The 27,585-nt window shown below is 38.5% G+C and overlaps 2 protein-coding genes across 2 annotated transcripts; one reads left to right on the forward strand and one right to left on the reverse strand.

Annotated features, from left to right (window-relative positions):
* Positions 1–66: 66 nt before the first annotated feature.
* On the reverse strand, positions 67–8,067 carry ints13 (integrator complex subunit 13). Its single transcript, XM_084710646.1, has 17 exons — positions 7,776–8,067; positions 6,772–7,022; positions 6,449–6,523; positions 6,016–6,218; positions 5,559–5,639; positions 5,268–5,358; positions 5,003–5,131; positions 3,576–3,660; positions 3,305–3,397; positions 2,806–2,895; positions 2,508–2,686; positions 2,253–2,417; positions 1,701–1,855; positions 1,351–1,581; positions 1,130–1,260; positions 454–589; positions 67–317 (listed from the first exon to the last, which is right to left on the reverse strand). The coding sequence occupies exons 1-17, from the start codon at positions 7,777–7,779 to the stop codon at positions 281–283; spliced, it is 2,136 nt and encodes a 711-aa protein (XP_084566772.1). The 5' UTR covers positions 7,780–8,067; the 3' UTR covers positions 67–280.
* A 779-nt stretch (positions 8,068–8,846) lies between these two features.
* On the forward strand, positions 8,847–26,882 carry ano6 (anoctamin 6). Its single transcript, XM_084710645.1, has 20 exons — positions 8,847–9,206; positions 14,113–14,183; positions 14,739–14,867; positions 18,922–18,987; positions 19,066–19,353; positions 19,697–19,810; positions 19,980–20,095; positions 20,337–20,471; positions 20,662–20,767; positions 21,328–21,388; positions 21,567–21,712; positions 22,122–22,199; positions 22,793–23,012; positions 23,097–23,266; positions 23,356–23,453; positions 23,553–23,683; positions 24,816–25,021; positions 25,219–25,415; positions 26,132–26,237; positions 26,332–26,882. Exons 1-20 carry the CDS (start codon positions 9,131–9,133, stop codon positions 26,551–26,553), a joined length of 2,736 nt encoding a protein of 911 aa, XP_084566771.1. The 5' UTR covers positions 8,847–9,130; the 3' UTR covers positions 26,554–26,882.
* The last annotated feature ends 703 nt before the right edge of the window (positions 26,883–27,585 follow it).

Below are 27,585 nucleotides of genomic sequence, written 5' to 3' on the forward strand. Positions count from 1 at the left end.
ATTAGTGATACAAGACATTAAAAGTCATATCCCTCAGACCCAAAATGTAAAACTCAGCAGCAAAACTCTCTATTAACAACTTTTATTGTGTTACACAATATGTGAACAGCATATCTACAAAATAATGGGTAAAAAAAATTAGAAATTCCTCGTTAGAGTTCACTGTCTATCTTAATTGATGTCCTTGTTTTGGTAACATAAGGTGACACCCAAGTCTGAAAAACACTGTGGTCCACAATCTCATCCTTGGCAGGGGGGGAGCAATGGATTGGTGGAAACATCATCTGGAAGCCTTTCCATTTTCATGAACATCCATCCTGTAAAACAGGGAAAGGTTTGATGCATAAGAAATGAATTTTGAGATTCGATCCTGTTTGAACTATGAAAGATGTGTTCACATTCAATGTAAGAGGAATAAAGTGACGTATTATTGATATTTCACAGTTAACACACCCGTTCTCCTCTTTGAGCTGCTGGTACAGCTCAAACTTGTTGTTCACTGAGCTCGCTCTTCCATTAAACTCTTGGTGCTTCCTGGAATTGGCGACAGTGATGCGGTTTGTCCACATGGTGAGGAGCGAGACAGGACCTGCAGCAACAGTAAGACAACAGCACAGATAAAAAACACACATACACCCAGCAGAGTAGTTTCTATAGTGGCTCTTTGCTGGAATAAGCTCTAATCATCAGTTCCTCTCTTCCACTTATCTGCATCCAGGTCATGTTATTTTAAAGGGAATATTCACCACTTTTGATGTGGATGTCCAGTGATGGTAGATGATAAATGTAGTCAACTAAAGCAATACATTTATTAGTGTGTGTGTTATATTGACAGAGAAATCTGTTGTCTCTTGTGTCCAGTAATGTTACAGTGAAGTAGTTGGCGTTAAAGAAAAACTACAGGATATTTCTAGTCTCCAAAAGAAAGACCCAACAATCATGCATTCTCAGAAATGAAACCAGTGATGGAACCTACAATCAGTGACTGATGTCAATCTTTGCTACAAAGAATTTAAGAAATGGAAAATAAAACACTTGGGGAGCATGAAAACAGCCAGCAGTTTTTCACTTCACAGTACTTTTGAGGTGGTTTCTATTCTAAGGAGGACAAGTATGATCAGGGTTGTACCTTTTGCTCTCTCTGGAGGCTGAACCTCCTCTGTGGACATGCGCGGCTTCTTGACGAGAGGCTCAGGAGAGTCCGGGGAATCCTTGATGACCTCTGACTCCTGATCGTCTTTATCCAGCAGACCCTTTAGTCTTCAGGTTAAAAACAAAAAAAACAGAAAGTTTAGTGACCACAATAAATATTCTTTTGCCACTGTCTTCAGCAATCCAAGCACCACTGACCTGTCTGAGTCCTGCCAGCTCTTGTCGTCTGTGTCCTTGCTGCCGTTTTTGTCCATCCTGTCTTCCCTTTCCTCCCTCTTTCTCCCTCTCTTCTTCCTCTCCTCCTCCTCGGGAGGTTTGCTGCGGCAGGCGATGATGCAGTCCAGCACCCGCTGGTGTCTGTCTGTGTCTCCAGCATGAGTTTTCACTAATGTTTCCAGCTCGTTCCACATTATACGGTACTGTTCATCTCTGGGGAGAACAACAACGCAGAGACATTAGTGACTGCTTACAGTTTGCTTTCAGGAATTGTGATGCTGATGTTCATTTAACTAAAAGATAAATGATAGAAAATTATTCTGAATAAATACCTCTTGGGGCCTTTGCCTCTAGATCCCACAGTGGAAATAGGCAGAGGGTCATTCTTCCTCTCCATGTCTACCAGGTTGTAAACGGTCTTCTGGCAGGTCAGAACATCCTCCTCAGACAAAGTCTCTTTCACTATCAGGTTAGCTAAAGGAACCACCTAGTGGAGGAAAGCAGGAAGGACACACAGAGACAGAGGAATGAGCTGGAGGAGGAGGATGTGGGCCAACATGGAGGCATAGAAGATTATTTTTTATGAGCAGATGTTATCATCAGTGACGAATGAGCCAAATATTTCGGGGCGTGATGGAAGCTTCATTTGTACCACAGAAAACTTAATAAGATAGAAAATCCAGAGGAACAAGACAGGGTTTCTACAGGTTAAGACTTTTCAAGACCATTGTGAATGTAATTTCCTTAAAAAATTACTCAAACCAATTAACTGATGATCAAATTACTTGCTGATTAATTCCATACTCCATTCATAATTGATTGATTGATTAATCATTGCAGCTCTCACAGAAACCCTGACTAGAGCATCTCTGCGTGCTGCTTACCGCCTGCATGTTGAAGATGGTGGTCTGCGAGATGATCATCGGCCAGTATCGAGTGTGACGTTCCAGCTGAGCTTTGGCTCTCTCGGCCGGCAGCTTCCCCGAGGGATCATGGGAGGACTCTGACACAGGAGTGAGCCGGTTCTCCCTCATAAATTCACCGAAGTCCTGAAACAGACAAAAACAGTTGTTAATTGAGGATTATTGATACGATTATAGATTATTTATGGAGGAACACTGAAGCGGAGTTGAACGTACAGTGATGCGGTAGTCTGTCACTCGGCCTCCGCAGCCCTCGCTGATGGAGGGTGGGTCCTCCAGGGTGGAGCGGTTGCTGTTGAGGACGTGCAGGAAGATCTCTCCTCCGTGGCTGCTGAGCATGTGACTGATGACCTTTGAGCCCGATTTCCTCGGCTGCTCCAGCAGCACCGATCGACCTGTGGTCAGTCAAGAAGAGAGGTGGTCAACCAACCAACAATTATTCTGGAGATCGATACAAGACAAGAAAACTGGATAATGGACAAAGCATGTTAGAAAGAGGGTTTAAACGGCTTACCGTTAAGAAGAAAGTTTGTCAAACATGACGAGGGACGACTGTTTACATCTGTGGGGGAGATGCGATAGGCTCCTGTACAGTAATGCAGTTCTGAGGTAGAAAAAAACACACGTAATACAATTAAATCGGGCTTCTCAGATCATAGTTGCTGCTGAGGATAACTCTCTTTTGTACACAATACACCCCTTATGCCCTTATACCCCTTATCTATTAGACAACTGACAAAAACGTATTAAAAAAATATAATAAAAAAAATCTAGCAAAACTATTGTAGGAGTATATTTGTAGAAAATGTAATTTAAATTTGAAAATGTACTACTGAAATCTTAATGGACACACTGAATTAAAGAGTTCTCTACATACCAAATATCTATTAAAATTTTAATTCCTAAAGAAGAAAGAAAGTGGGAAATATTTCCCCCTGAATGCCGTTTAAAGCTTAAACCCCTTCAATTTAAATAATAACTGACAAACAGGAACTTCAGATGACTGTGCTCACCTATGCTGTTGGTTCGTGGAGTGCACCATTTCAGTGTAATCGTCTCTTTGAGTCCATTTTCTCGAGTGCTGGTGCCAGCCATATGCAAGTCTCCTGCACAACACAAAGATGACATACAAGATTTTCATTTTCAAGTCTAAAATATATTAAGCATACATAAAATCAATGAGAATACAGGATATAACATGGTGCTTATAATGTAAACATCACTTCTTATAATAGGGAACAATTAATAAAAGTCATTTAATTTTTTTTTAACATGAGTACCCACCGCTCTTAAAGAACTCCAGGTGAGCGTCTCTGTGATGCAGGAGCTCAACGTCGTAATTGGCTGATGTGTTGGCGTGCTGCTCTTCCTGTCCACCCGCAGACACAACAACAAAACCGGGTCAGTGTGAGGTCAGCTCTTGAAATATTAAAATGTGCAAACTAACACACAAACATCCACACACACACGGACACAAACACACATTAACACTGCTGATTTCATGTTCCAAAAGATAAAATGATGATGGACAAAGTAAAAGAAAAAGAATCGCTCTCTGGGGGTCTCAACTATGTTTTCTTCTATTCACACCAGACACTGGTGTTTAATGCTAATATCCTTCAAACTCACATATTACTGATCCTACACTTCTTATATAAATCAAGAATTCTGAATATTGCAAAACCAGCTGTATATAATCCAGGGAGACCTGGCAACCAATGATCTAAAAACAAACTTTTTTTTAAATTTGACAACTGTCTACGCTTGGAAAAACAGCAGTTTGGGACAGCTAAAGGTGGAATCATGTTTAAACATTTAAAGGTCAGGTTTTAAATAACTAATTATTCAGACAAAACAATGGACCACACCAAGACACTAAAGGGGGGATGAGTGGGAACTGATGGGAGAAACAGAGACCAGGAGAAAGTTGGGACAACTTTTAAGGTGTAAACACCTGACAGACACTGACGGTATTTAATAACTCAGAAGAGGCAACGCTGGTCACAGATGTTTGGACATAAAAACACTTGAATGCAAAACTTGCATATGCATATTTTTATTAAGAGTTTGATTAAAACAGCTTAAAATTGTTGATTCTCCTAAACAATTTTTAAAACACATGGTACATCAATGTAGTTATTATATTATTTAATCTACAACAGACAGTAATTTCAGGTGTGCATTCCAACCTCTGCATTTCCTGGGTGTCCAATGTCAGACCAGAGTTGCCTGTCCTGTCCTTTACTGGAGCCTCACCAGCAAATTCTGTGGACCAACTGTTCAAAACATACACTGCACACTACGTGGTGTAAACTCTGACCCTTCCTCACTTTGATGTGTGTGTGATAAGAGTACTAACCTGTTCGCAAACATTTAATGTGGGCTAGCAAAACAGAAAATACAGCATGAAACCAGCAGCAGATTCACAGTCATATCAACGTGCAGATGAGATCAACAAAAAAAAAAGATGAGACTGTAAAGTTGCATGAGTGTTTAAAGGTGAGGAAAGGCTCATACATGAAGATTAAGCAGGCAAAAAAAGAGTGAAGGCTGTGAGAGAAAATTAAAGAACAAAGCAATCGATCAAGTAGAATGAGGGTGTGGTTTACTGCATTCTAGACATGAAAACATTTTTGTTCTAGCACAAAATAACAAAAAAGTTGATGTGAGTTTTAAAATGCAAGGCCAGACAAAGGCAAGAGTCCACTTACCTTCATGGGGATGTTTGTTATAGTGGTGGAGGCCAAGTCAAAGTGCTGCTGGACCAGAATGTTAAGTTTGGTGGCCAGGTGCCGCCCTGCACGAACACTGTGAACCTCGCTGGTGAGCAGAGGGGAGATCTAAGGCAACAAGGAAGGAAGATGCACAGATGTGTCATGTTTTCACACAAACTCATGAGTAAGTCTTCTTTGTCTGATTCATTCACTGTGTTTTTATAATGCAGCAGTGAAAACTATGATGGTGGTTCTCACACACCTCTTTCTTAGGTCGGTCAGACACCAGTGTGTCCTCACCCTGTGGGTAGATGTGAACTAGAACCAGGTCACACTGCTGGATAGCCATCAGCCTGAAACACACAACTATGAGTTAGAAGTAAGAAAACAAATGTTTGAGTCATTCATCACTTCCTCCAAACTGAAGAAAGCACTGTGGAATATGTAGCATCACATGTATGAGATAATTATTTCAGCATCTTTTAACCACATTAAAATCAAATAATTTTAAGAAGTGAGTGACACATTTCTTCACACTTCATCTGATACTGACCTGTCTGAGCCTGCTGCCAACTTGTTTTGATCTAAAATGGTTTCTTGAATGCAGTCCTCCAACATGCGCACGTGAGTATCGCTGTATGATAAAACAGAAAAAGAGCACTGCATTAGCACAGCAATCTTAAATGATATAACACACATCAAGAACTTCTTTTATAAATATATATATTATTATGCTACATGAAGACCATTATCCAATAACACAGTCCTTTAATTAATACTAGATTTGTGAAATTTTAGTTGCTGTTGACACTTCCAGAGAGGCATTAATTCAACTCTATGGTCATTTTTAAATCTGTTTCTATTCATATTGTTATGGGTTTGTCTTAGTTTTGATCCTCTATATAAGTAAATGAAGTGAGCAAAATGCTAGAAATATTAGGCCTACTGATTTTAGCGGAATTTATCAACATCTGGCTGAAGGTTGCTGTTGCTTTTCCACCAGTGTTTACCTTTTAGCGTTAGTGAGGCAGATAATACGCCCCCTATTGGCAACTCTCTCGGCTGTGTCCATCAGTGCCGTGCGCCTCTCGTGCTGCAACTCTGTGATCTTGCATAACGATTCCACTGCAGCCACCAGCCCATGCAGGATGCTGCAACACTCCGGGTCCTCGCGTGGGTTGGGTGGCCCAACAGCTGCCAGAGCTGACATGAGCTGTCAGCGAAGAGGAAAAATGAAATAATCATATCGCAAGTCTACTTCTGAAGAAGACTTCTGCAAAAATGTGGTCACTGATGTTTGTCATAATGATGCACTTCTCCAAAATGTGGCTGCTGAAAATGCAGCTTTAAAATCCAATGATAGTCACTGCAGCACCTGCTGTATAGTAACAATCAAAGTTATACTTGTTACTGTGTGACTGAGTTTTACAGGCGGTGGGTTACCTCATGAGTGCTCTGGTCTTCCCGCCTCCAGCTGTTTAAGATGTGGAACTCTGAATCACTGACAATGTAATTAACCTGTAAATTAAACAGGTGGCATAAAAGATTAATGACAGCGTTGACATCACTGGTGCACTGTAATTACACTGACTAAAACCTTCTAAGCATATGCTCGTATGTAGGTTTCCCCTGTCTTTTTCAACAGTGTCCAAATTCACACTTGTTAAATTGTAGTACTTCAGTGGTACTGCATTTACTACTTCAGTGGTGGAGCTAAAATATTTTTTTCTACAATAGTTCAGTCTGCGTTAAAACAAGAAACTAACCAGTTTGTCCCTTGGATAAATATCGTAGAGGATCCGGCAGTACTCCATAGAGCACTCCACAGCGCAGGTCCACAGGGACTTGGACACAGGGGCCAGAGGAATGACCCCCTGAGCTCGACTCTTGGTCAGCACATCACACTCCACCTGCTGGCGACTTGACTCTGCCATGTAGGGACAGTGGTCCACCACAAAGACTGTCTTGTGAGACACTGAGAACATCCTCGATTTGCCCATCTGCAATGTGCATTGATCTGTAACAGAAAAATACAAAAATGCTGTATACCCTGTATACTACAAAGGGGAAAAAATGTTAAGAGTGACATGAATCTTTGGGAAATCCCTACTGCCAATATCTTCAAAACTCTGCAACTCATACCAAAACATTCTAAATGGATAAAGAGCACTACAAATCTGATGAAAAAATATGTATTTCTGATTTTGAGGTGAACTGTCTCTTTAAAAAAAAAAAAGCCTGATTAGTATGTTAAAATAAAAAACAAAGCACATTCATATAATATTGTGTTACATAACAGTGATCATATCTAAATAAACATTGTGCAAACATTACATCCACATAAACATCTTAAATGCAACATCCGTTTTAGCACCACATTGATGTGTTAGTTGGTGGTAGACAGGACAGGATCCGTTGATAAACTGTAACTGTCATGTTTTATACTTTTGGACTAAATATTGCACGAATGTTAGCCCACCTGAAGAAAACCTTTTTCAGCGGAACGCTTACCAGTCAGTAAATTATCTGAACTGGCTGAGCAGTGTGGCTGCTTTCTTTATGTCAAGTTTTAAGACAAACTAACTGACCACCAAACGAAAGACACATTTAGCTAGTCTACGGGCTTGATATTTACCAACAACTCAGAGTGGTTAGCAAGCTAACATGACAAGGTGCATGACACCGACCACCGCGTTAGCCTGTTAGCTAACACTACCCGGAATCATTTGTTTGTTGATTCATGTTTATTACCAGCAACATGTACACTTACCCATTGTGGCATTTGTGTAACACAACGCAGTATGTGTCTATTTAACCCGATTACAAACGATCATCACCTCACTATTGTACACACTTGGAATGACTAGCATAAACAATACACCTAACATTAGCCGTTACAGGCTAGCAGGTTTGTTGTTGGTGGAAATACAGGTCTTCTCGAGAAGGAAACCCCAAACCCGCGAAAGATCTCGCGAGAGTGATAATTTTAACCAAATCACATCTTTCCCTAACCCGCACCAGATGTTTTTTGTCCCTAACCGTGCCCAGATCTTGACTACACCGTGTTCACGATAAGAAACGTAATTAGTTTGTACAATCTGCTCAATGAAGGAACACAGCATACGAATTTCGCGAGAGTTTCGCAAATCAGCGGTTCCCTTCTAGACGCTACCGGAAATATGTCCAGTGGTGTTCCGTCACCGTTTTCGTACCCCTTGTTGCTGAGCCGCACTGTTAAATGGTTCCTACCCCATTTGTAATCTGAGCATCCCTCAAGTAACTTCTACTCAAACCTTTCGATGGATGGAATTAAAACTTTATGTTTTAACTGTTATACAGCAACGTGTTTGCACCTTAAAAGATATTTCGTCTGTCTGCCCAGAATCATGACCTGTTGGCTAAATAAGGTGAAAGCAACAATTAAAACTTATGACCAACGGTGCGTTCTGCTCTTGTGTGCTCCGTTATGACCGGAGAAGTGTGTGGAAAGTATGATTTTAAACGTTTGCATCGCCCCAAACAAACATGTAATCATCACCGAAGGACAGCAGACAGCTGTAAGATTAACGAAAAGGTCTTTGAAGTTATAACCTGCGACCGGGTATGGGGAAACGGTGAATTTTTCCCTTAAAGTTGACGTTAATTGAATGAAGTTCGGTTACGTGGTCGGTCACGGGCTCCTCGGTGCTGATGCAAACTTAATACCAAACGTCTTAAACAAAATAAATTAAAATATGCGGTTTGACTAGAAATATTTAAACATGCAAAAATATAAAACTAATACAGTGTTTTCCGACATAGATGCCACAGCGATGAAGAACTATTTTTTTTGGAATGTAAAGTGGGCGTAACCTGGTCTGTCAAATCTGGGTGAACAACACCACCACCCTCCTTCTTCTCCACCTCCGCCTCCGACCCCACCCGTTTGGTTTCCACTCTCTCAAGTCACAACTTGACTCCAACTTTATGCGGCTGAAACAATGTTGAGAAATAGTGCAAGAATGCGCGGAGGAAGGGGCTGCGCTTTAAAGCCATTGTAATATACAGTCGACTGTGGGAACATAAGTGAAGTTTTTTTTTTCTTGTTTTCGGTGATGTGACTGGATCCTCCGTCAAATCAGGACTATGAGCAGCAACGACATCTTCGAGACAGACGAGATGGAGGGTGATACTGAAGTGGGCATGATAGACGAGGAAGTTGGTGAGAGAATAATTTTGTATTTCGCAAGATATTTGTTGTCTTGGTGTGAATGTTGTTTGGGTTCATGGACACCGTCTGTCTGGACTTAATCCGAGCTATGTCAGAAGCTGTACATGTGATACTTGAAATACATCTCACGGGCCATAACATTAATCTGTGGGAAAGTTCACACCCACTCATTCATCCACTTCAGTTTGTTCCCAGTTGAGACAGTGATGCTTTCAGGGGTGTAACTTTTTTAAAACAACTTTTTAAGTAACTTAAAAGTGGTAGACCAACTTACACTAATCAGAATATTTAAGTACAATTTTGAGATAATTGTACTTTACTTGATTTTTTAATTTGCTGCAGCCTAAAGTAGACTTAAGTATGAAAACTACTAAACTTTTCAGTTCACTGTAACACTGAGGATATATGTCAATTCTACATACAAATCATACTGTCATCTTAAAAATATGTGCTGCAGTTTTATGAACTACTCATCAATAGATAAGATAGGCCAGTTTAGAATCATCACTGGAATATTGCTTAAATGTTAATGCATAAATTATAGTTAGTGAATTAGTTTATTTTTATTTTAGTTTATCAGTATTTTTATTTGCATCATGCCAAACACCTGGCCCATCCCACATGGGATTACAGGACAGTACTGTGCTACGAAGCATATATCCTCTAGTGACACATGCTGTAGAGAAGCAAAAATGATAAAACAAATTATCTCATAATAAAGTTCCACTATAGTCTCTCAGAAAGTAGAAGAAAAGAATACTTGAAATAAATTTCAAGTGAACTGTACGCTGGGAGGAACTGTTACAACCCTACAGTTTACTTTTTCCTTCGTCTCTCAGGTTTTCTCCAGGTAACTTGCGAACAGCCAACTCAATCTTTGGGCATCATCCATATTTACAAATTATTATTAGTAATAACAGTAATATTACAATAATATATGATAACATAACACTGACATGCACATCTTTGCTGCACCATGGCTGCTTTTACTTTTGTTAAAGTTACTTAAGTTACTTTTGTTAAAGATACTTACTTAAGTAAGAGATCTGCTTGATATGAATGGCTCATAATTTCTGTACTGAACAAAAACACAATATTGTTATGTTGAGTAAGTGACCAGAAAATGAAGTTATGTGAGTAGGAGTCTGTTTAACCTTCAGATCGTGCACATTGCATGTGTAGCAGGGCAACAGAGGGGGTGTGGTGCAACCATTTTTAGGAGGGCACTAGCTGGCACCACCATATCTGCCATACAGGTTATAGATAAGAGACATTAGGCAATCATCTGTTTAAAAGACACATGCAAAAAACAGCAAGCAACTCTGTTTATTTCTTAGATATCTGGTATGGCTCGCTGAAGCACTGATCTAATCTCTCCACACTCTTTTGTGTCTGGTATGTCTTACATTCCTGACTTTACAAACTGAAACCGCAAGTTATCTTTGGGACACAACAAGAGAAACCTACAGCTGCAGTACAGTGTGTTGCAGTGTCTGTACAGCTGTCATCTCATGAGGGAAAGGTCTCTCAGTCTGTAAGCTCCATTGTGTTTTGGTCTGTCCACAGTGACATCTGGTATTGCATTCATCCTTTTTTCTTTGAGAGACAAATTGTCCTTCGGGTTAACTTTGATTGCTGTCAACAGTGCAGTGTTTAAAAGGCCTTGATCATGAGGAAATGACCAGTGCTTTTCACACTGGGCCACAAAAATAGTGCCAAAGTGCACTCTATTTAATGGAGCTTATATTCATTTTTAATTAATTATTAATGTTCACACTTTGTTGTAGCTTGTGATGTTGTCATAACAGAAGAAAAACACACATGAGTGACATATAATATAGCCTACTTCTTTTGTAGTTGGTTTCAAAAGAATAATGTGCAAAATGAGCATTATAGTGTTACAGAGGTCTAATTTTTAACATGTACCTAACAACTATGGTGTTGGTGCAGTGAACCTGATGTTCATCTAAACAAGATAGTTTGGATTATTTGAAGTGGGGTTGTATGAGGTACTTGTCGATAGTCAGTGTGTTGCACACAGTAGATCCTGTTCAGCACACCTCCAGTTCAGAGGTGTTAAAAGGTATTTTAGCCACCTAAAAAAAAAAATCAACATCACTTAAAGTGTATGCTCTATTTGCAACATTTTCAAGACTTTATCTCACCATCAGACAGTTTTTTCTGGTGGGAAACGCCGCTATATCAGCCAGATATCACTCTCTCCAAACCAACCATGGGTCGAAATGGGTTACCTCGCAGAAGACAGGAGTTGTTGGACCAGTGCTGCCTCGATCGGTTTGTGTTATTGTGCAATTTCAGTGAATCTAAATTAACGTCACACAGTAACACAAACAAACTGAGGCTGCAGGAAGCTAGCAACTCCTGTGTTTTGTGAGGTAAAATTACTGATTTCACCAATGGAGTTTGGTTTAATAAGAGAGACCATTAATGGCAAGATAAAGCAGTGAAAATATTCTAAATATAGCTTACACTTAAACTGAATGTGTTTTTTTTTAGGTGTACCCTAAAGTGCCTGTAGGTCAGTGCCTGTCCGTGAGAGAGAGGTTAGGAGGTAGGTTTTCACTGCTGCAACCATGTGTCAGTGAAAATGAATTATCAGTGATCTAATTTCATATGCATCACATACAAATATAGGCACTAACTGCTATCACTGAGGCAAGATCTTGGGGCTGATTGTGCTCCTGTGAAAGACACTCGACTTCTACCACGTCATAAAATGCCCCAGTGTTTGATGCAGAGAAGAATTTCCTGTCAGGTGCTGAGAAAGACACTTGGGAGTGGCTGGCATTAAACTTTTAGAGTTAGGTGTTTTAATTTTAGCCATTAGGCCAAATAAAATGTGTATCACACACTTTTAGGTTGCAAAAAAACAAAGATCTCTAGTTTGTCACAGCTCTTTCTGCCTTTTTTCTGTTTGTTTGGTCTGCTATTATTATATCGTGCGTTGTTATGGAAGATGTTCTCTACAGAGGAAGTGAGCACTGGGTTGTGGCGAGAAAGCAGATTTTCTTTTTTTTTTATGGGCATAGAGTCAACATGCTTTTCAAAAGAATCATACTGACTCACTGTGGGTTGCAGGGGTTTCATTTGATTTCTCTTGTGTTTAGTGACTCTGAAGCTGGTACACATTTTAATTTATTTTACATTGCAAAGTGGTGACAGTAGAAAATAAGTATGTGGGCACTACGGCATGACCTCAGATATCTGTATCTGTCCTTCTTTGTACCATCTTCTTAACATGTGAGAGGACTCAGATATTAAAAAGCCAGTCTGTTAGATTCCAGCTTTAAGTCAGCATGAAAATAAACGTAGCCGAAGGCACAGTCATTGAGGATTAGCAGTTAATTTGTCCCTGGTTCACCAACAAAAACACCAACAGACTTTCTAGTATAACCAGCTTTGTTGGAGTTCATACTGTCAGGCTGGTTGAGGACTTTTTGTCAAAGGACAGTTTTATTTAATTAGCAGTGATTCCCCAGTTAAGTTTCCCAGGGTGTTACTATGGCCAGTGTTTTCAAAACAACATCTGTCTTCAGTTAGTTTTCCTGGGCTGTGCTTTATACGGAAAGATTTTAGAACTTTCCATATTGGATGTTGGTGCCATCTGTTTCATAAAAAAGGCCTTTATAATACAATTATGATGCATATAATAGTGCATACAAAAGTTGATCATATTGTTTTTGTTTATTTATTTTTGTTGTGATCAGTGCTGCGAGTATTGAGGGCGGATTCCCCAAAGGAATATTTTGGAAAACACTGCAGCACACACTGTGGAGAGGCCAGAGTGGTGACCTACTAATATTTTTTTCCAGGGAGTATTATAATGTAGTGAGTGCGCAATCATGTGCAAGCAGCACAAAAAAAAAAAAAAAAGAAAAGAAAAAAAAGCAGCAACACCAGCATGACGTTTGGGGGGGAAACAGGCCTGCAGGAGGAGGGTTGCTGGTTTTGGAAATGAGTAACCGTCTGTTCTCCTTCAGTGAGCTCTAGTGAGGTAGAACATGGATATTGTTCTGGTCTGCAGCCACATGAGAGTGTACGAAAGTGAAGCAGAGCCTTGAAGGTCAGCAATACCTTCACTGGCAAATAAAGATAAAACAAGACTGTCTACAGTCATGCATCTTTGGCACCACAGAGCTGTGAGCTAAATGCCAACATCAAACATGCTAACATAATATTCACCATTTTAGTTTTGTGTGTTAACATTTGCTAATTAACACAAAGCAAAGTAGAGGATGATGGGAATCATCAGTATTGCAGGTATTAAGTACCTTATCCAAAAGTAGTGGATGAATTAGAATTTAGGACCACAGTGTAAGTGAACATTACTTGATTTGTAATCATATTATAATATTATATTATGATATTAATAGTATTACTTACTTTTCCAAGAGAAATAAATTTAAATAAAAGTTTATATCATTGAGTTTAACCATGAAAATAAAAAGTTATATTACCCCTCACTAACAGTTTTGGGGTTTTGGTTTACACATGTAAATAAAAGGTTATATTACCTCTTATTACCCCTGGAGTGTTAGGGTAACAGTGTAGGTGTGTGTGAGGGTAAGTTGGACCTAAACTGCATGTATGATGATTAAATACTCCTTTAACGTCTGTCCCTTACAGGTGAGTCAGGAGCGTGTCATGTAATTATGTACTTTTCAGAAAATAATAATAATGATTTTCAACTGACCGTATCATTATCTCATAAGAAAATAAGTTAGAAACATACATGAGGCTATATCTGTGATAACAGCATGATAATATCAGTCTGCTTATGTATTGGTCGAATTTGGGCTCAAGTCAATATCCATGAAGTTTTTATTTTCTTCAAGTGTTTGTAATCACATTTTTGTGTTTGCTCTGTTTTTCACAGTTTACCCCGAGGAGTTCTTACCAACATATCACAGTATTAAAGAAGGAACAATAATATCCAAAGCACTACAGGTGAGTCTACACATTATTTGGTGTCAGCTAGTTACAGCACATCGACCAAATGTACTCTGTAATGTATATTAAATGATTGATTGTTTTATTTATGTTGTCATACTGTTCAGGTGGGCAGGGAGACGTTTTTGTAATGATTATTATGAATCCTGTAGCCAAAAGAATCTATATTAAGTTAAGATTTTCTCAACAGTAGGCAGATACTGGAGTCACTGAATCATTAAGTGGATGCATATGCTTGCAAGAGTTTTATTAAAACTTTGCGGTGTCACAAGTTTGAATATGTGGGGGGTGAGAGAGAGAGAGAGGGAGAGAGAGAGAGAGAGAGAGAGAGAGAGAGAGAGCACTGAAGGGCGTGTGTCGTAATGTTTGATGACTCTTCCCACTTCTCCTGCATGGCCCACATCACCAGCTAAATAGTCTTGTGAAGGTCAGTATTTAACAGTTTGTCTGCGCTGACCGTCCTCTCTGTTCACCATGTATGACATTATGGAGGAAGAGGTGTACGTGTATCAGGAGGCAGAGTTGTCTGATCATCCTTGTTTTTGCCCTCAGGCAGAGTTTAATGACAAACCGGACTCCTTATTCTTCAACGACGGGGTGAGGAGGATCGACTTCATCCTGGTCTATGAGGATGAAGATAAGAAGGAATTTGAGAAGAGGCACACGTTCCAGCGACGCAAGGTTGGTCTCGCATTTTCTTAAACAAACAGCTCTTACGTAAAACTTACGTACACAAAGTAGTCCACCCACAAACAACAAGTATCTGTAAAAGGTGATACACTGTGAAAACATAGTTGAGACAACTCAAAATTTCAAAGTAACTTACTGCGATATAAGTTTGGAAAGTTTTACCAACTAGTAATCTTTTGTTGAGATAATTTACTTTTCTGCTTCTTTACATTTTAGAAACCCCCCAAAAATGTATTTTCAAAAATTGTTCATTACATTCATTAAAATTATAGTGAATGGTTAATATTTTAATATTTTCAGTTAAAACCATTTAATTTTCAGGCACCCAAATATTGCAAAGGTTCACAGCCAGTTTTTAAAATACATTTTTTTAGTTTACATTCCATTTCCTGGAAAAAGAAAAAAGAAGAAGAAGTTGAGAAATTTTTAATTTTGCTGACAACCTCAAATTTTGTTGCAGTACGTTATTTTTCTACTTCTTCTCTTCTTTAAGAAAAATTGTCATTTGTGATTATATGGGTACTTGAAAATTAAATGTTTACAATTGAAAATATTAAATTATTCACCATTGTTCATTTTCCTTTTAATAAATATATTTTTGGTCTCTAAAACTCAAAGATTCCAGCTTTATTTTGTTTTGTTTTGTGGTTTTTCAAGTTGAAAAGAAAAATCATCTTACCAAAATGTTTTTGGAAACTTTTAAACTTTCAGTGTTGCCCTAAAATTATTATTATTATTATTAAATTTTAATCTGTTTGACTTCTTTTAATTTATTTGTTATTTAAACATTTCAATATCTTTATATATTTTGTACATTTATTCATAGAAGAAAAACAAAAACAAACAAAAGCAAAAAGGGATGTCACTGATATAAGTGTGAATAACATCATGTTGATACAATTCATGAGTTTATCTGATTAAAATAGTCAGTAAAAAGTTGCCATATTAAATACAACATATTCACCTTTTTATTTCAGTTTTATTTTTTTCTGCCTGTAAATGCTTGTTCACATCTTAAGTTGGGCTGATGGGTTTTTCTGTTTACAGTTTCTAATTCTAAGAAAATACACGGTCAAATATGATATGCCTTGTGTTGTTTTATGACGCATACCAACCGGATTGACTCTCGCCTGTTTGTAAAGGGAGTTTTTATTTGCGGCAGGGTTGGCAGTCGATGACTTGAAGTCAATCACTCGTGCCAGTGTACGTTCAGCACCGTGTGCACAATAATGCTTTTACCTTTAATTATCCAGGAAAGGGAACAGCTGAGCGTATATTGTTTTTGTAGTTCCTTTATACTCTGCTTTATATTCATTCAACATTTTTGAACTGTGAGTTGTTCAGGACCAGCTGCTGGCTACATTCCCCGAGGCCAGTTTGAAAGAGCGTTACTTCTTCACTGACACCACCAAAAGTTTGCCAAGAGAACTGAAATCAAATCAGTCTTGTCATAAGAGTCCTTATCAAAACTTGAACTTTGTTGAACCTTGGTCCAGAAATTTGAAGACTTCACAAAACAGAGTATAAACAGAGTCAATCAGAAAGTAAACTGTTGCTCCGGGTTTGTAGAACTACATGTTAATTCAGCAGGATATTTAATCTTTCTTTACATATCACAAGTCTGAATGTCAAGAACCCATGCAGGGTTGCACAAATTAAGGACACTAAGACATGAACAGACACACCAGGGTGTGTTGTTTGTTGCTACTGGTGTTTTTCTCAACAGGTTTACAATGAGGGACGTGCAACATAATGCTTGGAAAGACCACAGACCTGTTACCTGCTCTGTTGCAATCAGAACACCCAAGTGGTTTTGAAATGGAGACTATAACCTGTAAAGGCTTAAATCATACATCAGTAAAGGATTAGTTCGGATTATTTGATGTGAGGTTATAATAGGTGCTTATTGATAGTCAGTGTATTACCTAGTAACAGACTGCTGTGGACAGGGTCAGTAGTAAAAGGTGTTTTAGCCACTTAGAAAAGATCTGTCAAAAATAAATCAGTATAATTTTGTGTATGCTATATTTAGAATATTTTCACTGCTTTACCTTACAGTCTTTCCCGACAGGAAACCACTTTTACATAAGTCAAATATCGCTCACTCCAAACCAACCAAACTCCATAGGCAAAATCAGTAATTTTACCTCGCCTAAGGCAGGAGTTGCTGGTCTACTGCTGCCTCAATCTGTTAGTTAGTTTCCATTATTGTGTGACTTTGGTGTTTTTAAAGGATAGTTGAGATTGACCAAAGTAACACAATGACGCAAGATAACTAACAGATTGATGATGCGGTAACCCAGCAGCTCCAGTGTTCCACGAAGTAAAATGACTGAATTTGCCTCTGGATTTTGGTTGGTTTGGATTGAGCTATATTTGGCTCCCATCAGAAAAGGCTGTTTGAAAATACAGTACAGCCGTGAAAATATTCTTATTATGGTGCACACTTAAACTGATATTGGTTTTATTAGGTGAATTAAAATACCTTTTGTTGCAGACTCTGTCCATAGCAGTTTATTTCTCCCCTATGTGTTTCTGCTAACTGGTGGCATGCTGACTGGCATCCACTGTTAGGTAAGACATTGACTATCAACAACTACCTAATTATCCCTTTAAATGGTAAATTGTAAAAGTAAAATCAAAAAGTAACAACTGGCAAAAAATTAAATCTTTAATGGATAAAAAACACACTGATAAGATAAATGGATGATGGATGTTTTGTTTTTTATGAAGCATTAAATTCATGTAATGAGCGTAGGCAGAAGACATGACCCTGCAACTCACACAGGCACATGTGTAGAAGCCGATCAGCCAGTTTTATCCAGTTCCTTGGAAAAGTCTGGCTGCTGGAGCTCTGGCAAGTCAGAGACTTCACCACTGAGCCTCTGGGACCGGGGCAATTCCTCATCCTTAATCATCCCAGAGCAGACTAAATCCAATTTGGGATGAGAGAGATGACGGTCTCTAATAGGCACACCCTTTGCTTTGTTTTTCCAGAGCCAAACGTGTGTTAAACAGAAGTTGCAAAACCTTTGTCATGCTTTGTTCTCTGTCAAGGAGAAGGGCGTGGTTCACTTTAGACAGTGGTAGTTCAATTGTTAGCTCAAAATTATGCTAAATTGACTTTTGAATATTTGCTAATATTGGCTTGAATTTCCTTGCACTTATGGCACTTCTGTTGTGTCATGGAAACAGGGTTGGATAAAACAGTAACAGTACCTGACTTTTGTTTTGTCAACAGTCTCTTAAAGGTATTCCTTAGAAGGGGACTGATATAACAGGGTTAAGTGAACAAGTATAATGATTCTAATGAATCAAATGACTCTTAAAAAAGTTTAAATAATTTTACTCATTGTACCTCAGCATTCTGTTGTGGTGCTCTCTCTAATATTTAGATACATTTCATACTTTTTCATACTAATTCAGTGTTTCCTCATGTGTTTTTTGGCTTGGGAAAAGTTGTGTAATAGTGTAATCATCATTCAGTTCACTGTAGCACCATAGTTTTCGACAAGAACTTGCTCTGACTTGCCTAATTATCATCGTTCTTTTCCACTATGTGCAGTGTAAGTAATGTTTATGTTATGGAACTGGAACATGTCCACATAAGTGAGCTGTGAGCTATTCTGCAGTTTGCTTTAAAAGGATTGTTTGGATTATAAATATCCCATCAGAAGAGGCGGTCTGACGGCAAGGTAAAGCCGTGACAGTCCTCTCCGGTTGCCTCTTGAGGCAAATTTGTGTTTGTGATTAATGTTATCAATAATGATAATGTAGAGGCAAAATATGTTATCTTTCATATGAAATAACACAATGGAAAGGTGTTTATCTTGATATTTGTAGATGTGTGTTTCTCTGTCCTCTTTAAGTCAAATAAATGTATCTAAATTAAACACTTCTGTGTACATACACCTGTCAGCTCTTTGACTAATGCTCTCTGTATTTACACTGCATGTTTTGTACACAAGTCATGCATGTAAGCTCATTGAATCCAGTACAGTTATGAAATGGAAATGCAAACTCTTTTCTGTGTTCTTCTCTTTAGAGACGGCGAGAGTATTTTGAGGCCAGCCTGATGAAGATGGGGATGGAACTGGAGGCAACAAAGTCTGTAAGTGGACTGTACTCTTTGCAAGGTTTCTCTTGCTGAATCTCATACTTACTTACAATCCTTCTTTGTGTTCTGCAGGTGATCGATGACAAACTGTTCTTTGTGAAAGTCCACATGCCGTGGGACATGTTGTGCACCTATGCCGAGGTCCTGCACATCAAGCTCCCCATCCAGCCCAACGACCTGTCGTCCCGCCCCTCCCCGTGGCGCATCTTCTCCTGCATCACCAAACACTTCTACCCCAACGAGAACCTGATCACCAAGGAATCTGAGTACTTCACCGCCCCCTTTGAGAAAGACCGTCTGGACTACTTCTATGTCAAGGACAAGGATCAGTTCTTCACCCCGTCCATGAGGAGCAGGATGGTAAGTCGTCTCATGACGTTGCAGCCTGCAAATTCTTTTCATGTTTCATTTTTATTTTCAAGGATGAGGTTAAAACCACTGGAAATCCAAATCCACAGTAGCCTTCAAATTCTGTAATTTAGGTTCTGTTACACCTACACGGTCTTGAGAAATGGTTTAAACAGCAAAATGAGCTTCTTTTTGAACAAGGTGTATTTATAGTTATGAATATTTATTTTCACTCAGATTAATGAGACAATCAACTTCAATATCATACAAGCATTTTTAATATTTCAAGCCAATTTTCCAGAAGTTTTAACATAAATAAATTCTGTTTTAAACATTAAAGCTCTTCTTATTTCAGGCATATTACATCCTGAGTCGGGCTCCTTATGAAATACGAGGGAACGTAAAGAAGTTTGGCATCACCAAGCTGCTGGATGGTGGAGTGTACAAAGCTGCCTATCCCCTACATGACGTAAGCTTGTCCTTTTCATACAAAAGTGGTTCATGTGTGACAACATGTTGAGTATTTCATTGAACTCCGAGCTAAATGTTCAAGTTAATCATCGTTTCATGCTATTAATGAACTAAAAAGCTGTTTAAATTGACCCTTGGTTGTTTTATTTCCCTGCTGGTCCTTTCAGTGCAGGTTTAATGTCAAGTCCACAGAGGACGGCTGCCCCAACGAGAGGTTTCTCCTCTATGAAGAATGGGCTCATCCCAAAAGCTTCTACAAGATGCAACCGCTTGATCTCATCAGGTGAACACTACCTTTTATGATCTCGTCACAAAATGAACTTAAAAGTAGTGAAATTATGATACCTATGACAGCATTTCAGTTCAGCTTAAACACGGTTACACACATTTCCTGTGTGTTCAAGCAGGAAGAGAATCTTTTTTTTGGTTTTGTTTTGTTGTTCTGTTCTTTTGAGTTTTGTCTTCCTGACAGTTGAGTCACAGTTATAGTTTTTAAAACAATAGTTTTCTTTTCCTCCCTGCAGGAAGTATTACGGGGAGAAGATTGGCATTTACTTTGCCTGGTTGGGCTTCTACACAATAATGCTCACTCTGGCTGCTGTGGTGGGTCTGGGTTGTTTCATCTATGGCTACAAGACTCAAGAAACCAGCACCTGGAGGTACACTCCCTAAAATTGCCCAAGAGATTTTCTATGATGAAATACAATGACTAAATTATGTGTGTATGACGTTTTGGAGAAGAATTGTGTTATTGTGAAAGTGTAATACAGTAGTTCTGCTTTTCATCTGTCCTTCACTTTGTAGATTTGTCTGTCTCATAATGTCTGTTCTGTGTTTAAAATCCTGCAGCAAAGAGGTGTGTGACCCTGAAATAGGAGGCAAAATTGTGATGTGCCCACAGTGTGACAGGGAATGCAAATACTGGAGGTTGAACAGCACCTGTGAAGCTTCTAAAGTGAGTTTTATTTTATCTCAACAGTCTTTCTGAATGCATTTTTTTTATCCTCCACTCCATTTATCTAACTCAATATGCAGTTGACAGAAAAATACATTTTTAGTAATATATCCTCTAAAGTAAAGTGTTTCTTGATAGTTGTATTATATATATTATAACACCATGGCTCATTTCAGTGCCCTCAAGGATTTTACTGCTACAGCCTGGTTTGGACTGGTATAACCACTAGCGTGTCATGGCTTATTCTTGCAGATATATCTATAACAAACATTACTGGACCTGTTCTGACTGATTCTAGTCAGCAACCTACTTTCTCTACTTGTGTTACTGTTACAATATCAGCTAGAATTTAACTTTATTGCATAATTTTCACTTGAGACCATTGTGGTCCCTGTTACAGTTCTCACTGTACCAGTACACAATACAGTTACACAATTTCCATATTTAAATGTGTGTGGCTGTTATTTTCCTCAGTGGCGCAGCAACAGTTTTGCATGTAAGCAGGATACAACTGTGAAAATGTTGACTCCCATGTTTGTCTTTTTTCTTCATCTTCATAGAAACTTTGTATATTTGATAACTATGGAACCCTGGTGTTTGCAGTTTTCATGTCAATCTGGGGTAAGGTTAATATTATTTACAAAAGATTCCATTTACGTTATTATCTTTATGAGCGTTATATTTTTACAGTGCATAAGTTTTAATGGAGGATGGCACAGATAATACTGTGTATATAATGTTGTTTCCTTGTTTCACCTTGCTCCTCTGTTTGTTTTTCCTGCTCATTTCCTGTCTGCAGTAACTTTGTTCCTGGAGTTTTGGAAGCGCTACCAGGCGGAGCTGGAGTACGAGTGGGACACCGTGGAGTTTCTGGAGCAGGAAGAGCCTCCTCGTCCAGAATATGAAGCCAAGTGTGTCTACGAGAGGAAAAACCCTGTCACAGGGGTAAATCATACACAGAGACCTTTTTTTCCAGCTAATCTTTTATCCCATAGTCATAAAAGTGGTTTAATCTTTAGCTCTTTTTATTTATTCTTAAGGTTTAATTGTGGCTTTTATTGTTTTTGCTTTTTAATGCAACTTTTATCCAAGTTTCTTATCTGTTTTTTTTCCAGGAGCCTTTATTTATTTTGAATTGGCTACATTGTCAATATGGTCTCTATCATAATTCATTTCTGACTTAAACTAAAGGTTGAATTACTTAAATGATTGAAAAGATCTGTGGTCATGCAACAACAAAAAAACATAAAATATATATGAATATAAAATGTTTGGTTTTTAATTTGGATTGAACCTGATTTTTGCCGTGTTGTTGTTAAAGTCCAGTATTTCATAGTGTTTCTCTGTGATTTAGATGAAAGAAAAAGTGCCCTATACATCCTGTGGACGATGTGTTCGGGTGTCGATAGGAATTGGGACAGTCTTATTCTGGGTAATGTAGATAAATGTCATTTTTATTTCAATGTATTTCTCTTGCTAACACTTAATTTTTTCCAGATATGTACCTCACTAACAATTTCCTAGTCCTAATATTATGTGACTAAATATGTAATTTAGTACAGATTTTTTGGGAAAAGACAATTTCCTCGAAAGAAAAGGTCATTTTAAACACTGACTATGTTTAATGAATATTCATTTATCACTCATTGTTATTGGGACTTAACTTTCCTTATATATTGACCTTAATGTGTTCAAAGACTCTGACGTTATTCTAAATATTTAATTGATTATTAATTGGGAGTGTACTATAATTGGTACTAAATTCATAGTTCTTTCTAGTAAACGATTATCATGGTATCGAGGTAATTTATTTATCGTTATACAACACAGGGTTAAATGAAATGAGAGTTGTTGTCCCTCATGATACACACACAAATAACATATACAGATAAACTCAGAATAGAATAGAATAGAATAGAATACTAGATCAAATATAAATAAAGAAAAAAAATCCAGAACCATGTAATTTTTCAAAACAGATTATACCTAATATACCTAATTTTTCGATTGTATTTTGTCCTTTAGATTCTGTTGATTGTGGCGTCCATTGTGGCCATCACCATCTACCGCCTGGCTGCATTCTTTGCCTTCTCAGCTAGACTCCGAACTGAGGACCTGGAACCTTTAAAGGAGTACGTGACGCCTCAGATGGCCACGTCTGTCACAGCCTCCCTCATCAGCTTTGTTGTGATTATGATCCTCAACATTCTCTACGAGCGGGTCGCCATCTGGATCACAGACTTCGGTGAGTTTGACTTGTCTTTCTGTCCAGTGTTGACCTGCATGTGGTTCATTCCTGAATCTTTTCTTATGTGACGCACAACAACAGAGCTTCCTCGGACCAAGACAGACTACGAGAACAGCTTGACTCTGAAGATGTTCCTCTTTCAGTTTGTCAACTATTACTCCTCCTGTTTCTACATCGCCTTCGCCAAAGGGAAAGCGGTTGGCTATCCTGGAAAGCCTGTTTATTTTTTGGGACAATACCGGAACGAGGAGGTACAGTTTGTTCATCTAGCTCTCGTGTTTGATGCATTTTCTCACTTCTTATCCTTGATTCTTATACTTTGTGTCGTGTTGTCCTGCAGTGTGATCCGGGTGGTTGTCTGATCGAGTTGACCACTCAGCTCTCGATCATCATGGGTGGAAAAGCCATCTGGAACAACATCCAAGAGGTCTTGCTACCGTAAGAAGTCAGAATCTAACAACAATTTTTTATGTTTGATTTTTCTGCTGTCCTACCGAGTCACTGCTACTGTATCTGATCTCTTCCATCACACCGCAGGTGGGTGAAGAATTTGATTTTCCGCTACTGCACCAACAAGACCTCAGAGACGGTGATTCCTCGCTGGGAGCAGGACTACCGGCTCCAGCCTGTTTCAAAACTAGGACTCTTCTATGAATACCTTGAGATGGGTAAGAGGGAAAAAATCTTTGTCTGCCACATTTACACCTGCACACCTGGAGCCGGTTGTTCTTACGTTTGAACATAATTATATTGCACGATTTTACTAAGTGGACACTTACTCCATTTCACTGAATAATAAAACAGGTTGCACCACAGAAACTAGGTCATCAGGTTACATTCAGCAGAGGTTAGTTGTTACTCGGGGCTGGAGTAAGATTTGTTCCAGCTGTTCTTAAACAGCTGTAGTCTAATTACTTTTTAGATTAGAGAGAGTTTACATCAGTTGTTGAATATTAAACCAGGGGATTTCAGTATTTCTGACTTGTGACGACTTCTTAAAAATTAGTATTTAAACTACTACAAGGAACTCTCCTATTTTAGTGGTTGTGGAGGTCCCTTGTGGACAAAGGTGGTAGTGTTTCTACATTATATAATGTCAAAAATAAAATTATGTTCATCCTTCTGTTTATTTTAACTGGCTAATCTATTACTCAGTGTAACTTTGTCTGGGAAGATGTGAACACAGACTCATTTCATCTGATTTCTTGTGGAATCTGACCCATTAAGAACAACTATAGAGAAACAGTCTTCTTGCAGATAGTCTCATTTGCTTATGTAGGTCATATAGTGGCATCAGCATTAAATTTAGACTGTTTCATAACCAGTTAAACACTCCATGTAGTAGCTTTCATTTGGGCCCTTTGTGTTTCAGTTGACTGAGTTGTTATGTGTTCCACCAGAGAGATATTTTCCCCTCCCCTCCCCACATGGTTTGACAAAGATTAAAGAAAAGTTCAAACAATTAAAGCAGATTTATGTTTTCAGAAAGCCTAGCTTCACCCAGAGATAAAACAGCTGCTTACACAGTAATGTTACATATATTGTGTCAGTCACAGGGGACAGTTTTTAAAGTATTTGTACTTTAGATACTTGAAGTACTTTTAAATTCAAAACTTTTACTTATAACTTGTTAGAGTATTTGATCAGACAGCGCTACACTTATTTACTAGCAGTTGTTTTGTGCTTCACTGAAAGTCTTTATTAGCTAAGACATTCTTTAGGTTTTAATAGTATTAATTAATTAAATAAACTAGTTTGAATCTAGCAAGTAATGAACTACATGTATCTCGTCTCTGACAGTGATCCAGTTTGGTTTTGTGACCCTGTTCGTGGCCTCCTTCCCTCTGGCTCCGGTCCTGGCTCTGGTCAACAACCTGTTTGAGATTCGGGTTGATGCTTGGAAAATCACCACGCAGTTTCGACGCGTCGTCCCAGAGAAGGCGCAGGATATCGGGGCCTGGCAGCCCATCCTTCAAGGCATCGCTATACTGGCTGTTGCAACAAATGTAAGATACCGTTTATACCAAGATATTGTTTGTTTGTTTTTTTTATCTAATGTAATCTAACACATCAATGCTTCAGTAAATCCTACTTTTGTAAAGCTGAATGTTCAATTTTTGTTGGAACTCTTTTCTTAGTTTCTTCATATAATGCAGTTCAGTGAAATACAACAGTCACACTATATTTACTTTGTGTCCAACAGGCGATGATCATTGCTTTTACATCAGACATGATTCCTCGGCTGGTCTACTACTGGTCTTTCTCGGTGTACCCATATGGAAATCACTCTGTTCACACCATGGAGGGCTACATCAACAGCTCACTGTCTGTATTCAACACAAATGACTTCACCGACTTTAGTAAGCCCATGGGAAAAGTTCCCAACATCACCACCTGCAGGTACAAAGACAGACTCACCTGTATGTGCTGTGCCCAAGTTTTCATGTTAACTGTTGTCTACTAGAAAAACTACTGCGTGCAGAATTAAAACAAATGTTAATACTTCCATGCAGTGGGCTTCTTGCAACAGTGTTCACATTCAGCCTATTATTATTACAAGATTGAATAAAATAAATTCTCTTTGAATATATATTCAGTTTTGATTTGTTTGCTAAAATGTTTGGTGGCGAAGGAAAAGAAATTAAAAGCTTTTTCTTAATTTTTACCAACTATTCAGAGCTGAAAGGAAAACATTTATATTTATTTTAAACATATATTTTAAATATTTAACTTACAGTATTATTTACTGATCTATTTAATTATATTTTTGACTTCCTGATTTCTTCTTTTTTATTTTTGTATTTTTTTATTATGTTAGTTTCAGGGCCCCAGATGTTTTCAAATTACTTGTTTTGGCGGCCCAACAGTCTAAAACCCCTAAATTATTTAATTTAAGATGAGATAAAATGGATAAAAGCTGTAAAGCAGAAAATGAATGTGGGAAAGACTTGAAAAATACAACTTTACTTTCAAATTCCTTGTATATTTACATGTACTTGGCCAATAAAACCTATAAACTATAAACTGTAAACAATAAACTAGAAACTCCACAAAGCAGTAAACCAAGCGGAAACACTGAATATTTTTTTTATTTATTTAAAACTTTTCTTCTTTAGGTATCGTGATTTCCGGTATCCCCCCGGGGGCCCCAGGGAGTATGAGTACACCAGCTCCTACTGGCATGTGATCGCTGCCAAAATGGCTTTTATAATTGTTGTAGAGGTGAGTATAAACAGGAAATGTCTCTGACACTTAAAGAAAATATTAATTATTAAAACAGATTAATGGAGATCTCCTCTTGTTCTTCTCCTCACAGCACATAGTTTACTTTACTAAGTTCGTCCTGTCCTACATGATCCCGGACGTCCCGTACACCGTCAAAGAACAGATCAAACGAGAGAAATACTTGACCCAGGTCATCCTCCACGAGACCAACCTCAAGCTGGTGACCAAACGTTTGAAACCAGCCGATGAGGAGACCATTAACGACACAGACGCCAACATGGTGGCAATGGAAGAGATGGATCTTGATTTCTGACAGTAGACGAGATCAGACCTTTCTGTAAATACATCTCTGTAAATACTGAGCAACACCTTGTGAACCAGTGAACACGGTTATAGACTTTTGTTATGGAAAATGTGTTGCAACCAGTACAAAAGAAGATGCCTGAAGTTTCCTGGAAGGATGTTGGAGAAAGAGAGGATTAACCACTGTTGTCAAGTACTCACTTCACCCCTGCCTGCTGTCTTCACACTCTGGAGTCCTGCAGCGTGTTTGGCTTCATCAGGGCAAAAACCTTAAAAGGAAAAAGAACAATGCATCTGTCTTTTTTTTTTTTTTTTTTTTTATAGTAAGACTAGATGAAACTGTCCTTACAGAGAAGACTCACATCAGTGCCTCACACTCTGAAGCTTCACACTAATGACACCAGCCATTTGGTGGTTTATTAAAGGGATAGTTCTGATTATTTGATGTGGGTTTGTTTCCATAGTGTATTACCATGTCAGTGTATTACCTACAATAGATGTCAGTCGACATGCCGCCAGTTTGGAGACACTTTAAAAGGTCCAACTAAAATAATCACTGTCACTCTAAAGTGTACACTACATTTAGAATCTGCCAGTCTTTTCTGACTAGAAACTGCTGTTATGTAAGCAAAATCAGTAGTTTTACCTCACCAAACATGGGAGCTGCTGAAGTACTGCTGCCTCAGTCAGTGTTTTACTGATTTTATTTTTAGGTGGGCTCTTTTTTTATGTGAATAAAATATGTTTTGTTGCTGACCTCAATCACAGCAGTACGTTGCTTAGCCTCTGAGCTGCCACTCCTGTCTGCTTCTTCAATCCGGAGGCCTGTCTACCAACATCTACTGTAGCTAATACACTGACTATCGATAAGTACCTCATACACCCCACATCCAATAATCCAAACTATCCCTTTAAGTGTGGAAAAACAGCAAAACTAAACAATCACAACTCTCTGTTTCCTAGTTCTTTTTCCAGGGCTTTCAACCACATCAGATGTTTTTTCTTGACAGATGGAAATTTGCTCAGTTGTCATGGAGATGAG

The sequence above is a fragment of the Lutjanus erythropterus genome, chromosome 22 (genome assembly GCF_056507025.1).
Source record: "Lutjanus erythropterus isolate fLutEry1 chromosome 22, fLutEry1.hap2, whole genome shotgun sequence".
Lineage (NCBI taxonomy): Eukaryota > Metazoa > Chordata > Actinopteri > Lutjaniformes > Lutjanidae > Lutjanus > Lutjanus erythropterus.